General features: G+C 34.5%; 1 protein-coding gene across 1 annotated transcript; it reads left to right on the plus strand.

Annotated features, from left to right (window-relative positions):
* The first annotated feature begins 2,146 nt into the window (after positions 1-2,146).
* Positions 2,147-4,923, plus strand: LOC120354905. The gene is made up of 2 exons (XM_039442992.1): positions 2,147-2,242; positions 3,056-4,923. Exon 2 carries the CDS (start codon positions 3,209-3,211, stop codon positions 4,859-4,861), a length of 1,653 nt encoding a protein of 550 aa, XP_039298926.1. The 5' UTR covers positions 2,147-2,242; positions 3,056-3,208; the 3' UTR covers positions 4,862-4,923.
* The last annotated feature ends 1,123 nt before the right edge of the window (positions 4,924-6,046 follow it).

The following is a 6,046-nucleotide window of genomic DNA, read 5'->3' on the forward strand; positions in this document are numbered from 1 at the left end:
TGGGAGGGGAATAGATGAGAAGTCTGTTACACACTCTCTCTGTCTCTCAATTCCAGCTAGCTTTTGCCATATCCATGCCATGTGTGACTTATTAGTTCGTTGAAACGTGACAGTGACAGTTCATCCAGTCATTTGTGATAAGTTACTATGGGTTTTCATTTATAGAAACGTTTTGCCTTGTTTATTCTAGACAATCCTTGTTAGTGAATAATACTTTTTCTATTCTATTCCTATTGACTTCGAATTATGTGAAATGTTATAAAAATGTTGAAGTGCATGCGACCAAATTATTTATCATAAAAAATGGACGAAACGCCGAAGCCTCATCAAAGTCGCCGACGCTTTAGACACAAAAGTGGACGTAGATTGAAACTTAGCGCGAAACCGCTTAAACGAAGAGGAACAGCGTTAATTCAATACTGGGCTTCCAAAAGGTAAGCTAATATTTGATACACATCCATAATTTCCTTCATCAAGAACCATAACAATCAATATATCTCCATTTGTAATTTGAGTAATAAAGCTTCAATTCTCAATCGAATATACAATTATACATGTCAACGTTTTTAGAAATATTGAACAGTTTCACGATTCTATGCTATGAAAGCTCAGGGAACTTGGAAAACACCCATTCAAAAAATGTCAATTGTCAATTACGAATAGTGTAATCGGCAGACCTATCTTACACTAATTTTACTGCATTTTCCATAATATATTTTCACTATTTTTTGAATGGGAAATTCGTCATTGCCACCTATGAATAGTCCTATTGATCTTGTTTTTTTTGTAATTCCAGGGGCAGAGGCAGAAGTGAAGCTCAGACCGAAGAGTATAATGACTCCGAAAATTCTACGATAAATACGTAAGTTACCAAATTATTTTTCTGATGTAGATATTCTGTTTCACGTATTTGTTATCAATGTCCAACTATCATAGATTGAAGAAAGCTCGGGTGTATTTAGGATTTACAAATAATATTAAATGTTTTAAAAATAGATTCTTTTTTGCAAATCATAACTGTTATGTTCAATGGACTTTGGTGGTACAGTTTTCTTAGATCCACTATTATTGAATAATTATATGTTTTCATTTCCATTCCGGAACACAGTACTTTCAAGTATGGAATACTGTAATAAGCATTTATGACCGTGAATAACAGTGTCTTTATCTTCTTATTTCCAGGGCCTCTGACGCAGATTTCGTCGCTGAAGAAAGCAATGTCTGTGACACTTGTCCAGAAAACAAAGACGTTTACGACACTCATACAGAAATAATGTAAGTAGAAATCACTGTATTTTTTATTTGAGATTTGTTAGAAAAATATAATTTCTATTTTCCAGTAAAACTGTAAAAGTTTCAGGGATTTCTTTCTAAATATTTTTTGAAATGAAAAATAAGAAGATTTCCTTTAATAAAAAAAATCAAGTTCGCAAAAACACGCATAAGAGAAAGTGATAGGTCATCAGAAATAAATCATTGGATAGGTCATCATTGGAAAATAAATCCTCACAATGATAAATTGATAGAAAGCAACTACTTCCAATCTGGTGTGCCATAAACGTTATTTTTTATTGAATGAAGGGTGAATTCCTGCAATAGATATTCCATTCTAGAGCTTGTTAGACGACCTATATGTTTTATTCACCAATAATTTATTGACAATTTGTTTTTTCTTGTTTTTCAGTGCAGAAGAAAGAAAAAGAACAGAAAGCAGCATCACCAAATTAGAAGGTAGACGAATAGTGGACATCAATTCGTTTATTGTGCAAATTCAACAAATCGATGACCACTTACCATTTCATTGCGGTTTTAAAGATATGGTAGTAGTGAAAGAACGAAGAATAGGATTAAATTCGTGTATAACATTGAAGTGTAAAATGTGCAATGAAAAGAAATCACTGTGGACAAATTTTTCAAACGAAAACACCATGGATGTGAATACATCAGCAGTTTCCGGTACAATCAGCACAGGAGGAGGACATGCACAGCTGGAAGAGGTTATGTCATCCCTAGACATTCCCTGCATGACCTACCACACCTTTAGGAAGTATCATGACCGAGTAGCTGAAGCCTGGAAGGAAACCGCCGCAAAATCAATGGAGATGGCAGCAGAAGAAGAAAAGCGGGAAGCGATCAAAAGGGAGACGTTGATAGTGATGGAGTACCTTTATTGACTGTTGTTGCGGATGGCTGTTGGGCGAAGCGCTCCTATCGTACCAACTATAATTCCCTCTCTGGTGTGGTAAGTCTACTTATTATTTATTATTATTTATCCAGCAATTGCAATAAAACAAATAAATTACAGATATCCTAAATGAGAACATTCAATTTTACAAAACAAGTTAAATATTGCAAAGTACACAGTTCAATTCAATAAAGCATTCATAGACGAAATATTCAATAATACTCAATTACATAGCGACTTCATAGAGAAATTGTGATAATACATTTACAGTCTTTATTTATCTTATTAGAATAAAAACGTAGAAAGTTTCGTGAGGCCTGCATTCCATCAAACATCAATTAGCAGGTTATTACTTATTCATGCATGAATAACAATGGCATTGGTAACGGTTTCGAGATTCCATTGAAGGGTTGATGACCTTTGTAGGGTCAATGTTATTTGGTGCAATAGTTGTCATGAAAGCTAATCGTATTTCGGTACATTTTTCGTTTTCCATAGTCTCTAGATTGGTATCAGAAGTTTTATACTATGTGTTACTGATAAAAAAAAATGCGACTGGGAAATTCAAAGCTGAATCTCCTGCCTGCAGTACAAAAATTTCAAATTCAAAGTAACTTTCTTCAAAACTCAAAGCTCAGACGTTTTAGACTCATAGTTTGGCTGTAAGTACAGACTACTGCCCGTTTTGTAAAGCGAATAATAAATGACTAATATCATTAGTCGCTTTGAAATTATTGATAGTTTTAATTTGAAATTTGTAAATTATGATCCCACTCCAGAACACAATTTTCAAGAATCAAGAAGTTACTAAAATAGGTTGAGAATTTTCATTATTCTATCACAAGCATAATATTTGATAATTTATTACAGGCTGCTATTGTTGGATACCACACCAAGAAAGTATTATACGTTGGAGTGAAGAACAAATACTGTACGCTTTGTGTACGGGCTGAACGATCGGGTAAGCAGGCAAAAGAGCATGTATGTTTCAAGAATTGGGGAACACATCAAAGTTCTACAAGTATGGAGGCTGCACTTATTGCTGAGGGATTTTCATTGAGTGAAGAAATGTATGGGGTACGATACAATCGGCTTATTGCTGACGGTGATAGTAGTGTCTATAAAACGTTGCTTGATCGGAGGCCCTATAAGAATACTACTATACTTAAAATTGAGTGTAGAAACCATCTTTTACGAAACTACTGCAATAAAATCAGAGAGATTGCTCTGACAAGCGATAAAGGACATAGCCCTATTACGTTACGCAAGAAGATAGGTGACAGGCTACTAAGACTAAGATACGGAGTTACAAGAGCAGTGATATACCATCAGAAAAATCCTAACAAAATTGAAAGGATCGAAATGTTGAAAGAGGACATTTTGAATGGACCGAATCACGTTTTTGGGGACCATGGAAACTGCAAAAATTATTTTTGCAGTGGTACAGACCTACGCAACTTACCAAATTTAGTGCCTAGTCTAGAAGCAGTTGGGCTTTTTCAGCGAGTCAAAAATGCTGCTCGTTTTTTGAGTCTACATGCCTCTAGTTTACTTGAAGATGTCGACAGCAACTACGTGGAGCACTACAACCACGCAGTTGCTAAATTTGTCGGTGGAAAGAGAATAAATTTCACATCTCGCGGAAGCTACCAGGCAAGGTGTGAGGGAGCTGTTGTTCAGCACAATACGGGAATGGTCCTGTACAACTTGCATAAAACTATGTGCAATTCTTCAAGTCCTGGAAGATTCTATAAGTCAGTCCAGGTTAAACGTAGAAAAAAGATAGAACAGGACAGAAGAAGGAGAAATATATCATCAAGAAAATCACTTTTCTCTACAGCCATCCAAAAAACAACAGTTGACCATGATTACGGACCGAATGCTCAACGCCCTGACATCAGTGAAAAAGAACTTGTCATTGAGAAAAATAGGTTTTTAGCCTCACTGGTGTTATCAGAAGAGAGCCGTCACCAGTTGGAAAGGAGGACTGTCCTGCAGCATCACTCCGCTGAATGGCTTGAAGAGAGACGGAAAAGGATTACTGCATCAAATTTTGGACGAATAAGCAAGAGAAGGCCAAATACCGGATGTGAAAATGTAGTTCGCGAACTATTGTATGGGGGCGGTAAAAATTGTTCAGCAATGGAGTATGGGAGGATGAACGAGGAGGCTGCTCTAAAAAAAGTTAGTGAGATAGCTGGACAAAAAATTTTGAAATGTGGGCTATTCATTGATGCCGATTTTCCATTTCTGGCAGCATCGCCGGATGGATTATTAGAAGATGGGCATGGTATTGTGGAGGTCAAATGCCCTCAGACAATAAAGGACCTACTCCCAAGGGAAGCAGCAAAGTTGAAAATATTGAAATTTTGCAAAATTGAAGATACAAATATCGAATTGAACACAAACCATAACTACTACTATCAAATACAGGGACAACTCCACATTACGAAACGTCAGTACTGCTTATTTTGTATATGGTCGCCAAAGGGGACAGAAGTTGTTACTGTATACAAAGATGAGCAGTTCTGGAGTTCGAAGATTCTTGAACAAGTGAAAAAATTTTATATGGACTGTGTATTGCCGGAGCTTGTTGATCCTCGACACACGCTTTCAATGCCAATTCGAAATCCAGATTGGATTATTGAGGCGCAAGAAGCACGTAAGAAGAAATAATGATGACACAAACATAACTGGAAAATAAAAACAAATATTGTCACATACCACTTATTTATTATTAAAACTTACATTGAAGTATTATTAAAGTAATACTTTATTGAAGTAAACTTACATTAAAGTAATGTACCTAGGTTTCATAATGGCCTAGGCTTACATTACTTTAATGTAAGTTTTAATAATAAATAAGTGGTATGTGACAATATTTGTTTTTATTTTCCATTATGGAGAAATACCACAACATCTCCTCAAACACAATCAATTATACAAACATAACTATTCTTCCTTTTCTCCTTTTATAGTAGTAGTTATGGTTTGTGTTCAATTCTATATTTGTGTCTTCAATTTTGCAAAATTTCAATATTTTCATTTTTAACAAAGTCATTTTTCATTGTTCATTGCACCGGTAAGGGCATTTGTGCAGAGAGAAAAAGAGAAAGAAACGAGTGAGAGCGAGGAGGAGAATGAGAAGATTTAGAACGGAAAGAGTGAGGAGAAGTGGATGGAAAAGAGGGAGAAGAAGAATAAGGGGAAAAGAAGGAGGAGAAGGTGAAGGAGGAATGAGAAAAAGATTAAAAAGAAGGAGGAGAAGGTGAAGAAGGAGGAATAGGAGAAGAAAGAGGAGAAGGTGAAGAAGGAGAACAAGAAGAAGTAAGGCTTATTATTTCTCAAAATTCACGTAATATTGTTTGAAGACCATCAACATATTTTATCGTCTTATCTGTCTCAACTTCCGCTGAAATATATATTTAAAATACATAGAAATATATTTTCAATTACTTCTTTTATATTATTTTTTTATTATTAATAATACTTTTTTAGATTAATTTTTCCATTTTAAAACAAGTAATGAGTTTGTACTTCTCGCACACATTTTGTGTTTGAGAAAACTCACAAAGAAAAGTTTTCTTCTGATATTGATAAATTTGAAGTTGTAGGGTATAATAGTAGCTTCAGTTTCTAGTGTAATAGTAGTTCTAGTAACAGTATAGTGTATTTCATTTTATTTGTATATTTATTTATTATTGATTTATTGTTAATGCAAGTTTGATTTATTGTAAACTGTAGCCTATGTATATTGCTATAATGCTAAAAATTCGATTTAGATTTGACTTGAATTGTACAATTGATTGTAGATTACAAAACTAATAATTTTTTCAATGTATTATTTTACGGAAATAAATT

This window comes from Nilaparvata lugens, chromosome X (assembly GCF_014356525.2).
Source record: "Nilaparvata lugens isolate BPH chromosome X, ASM1435652v1, whole genome shotgun sequence".
Taxonomy (NCBI): Eukaryota; Metazoa; Arthropoda; class Insecta; order Hemiptera; family Delphacidae; genus Nilaparvata; species Nilaparvata lugens.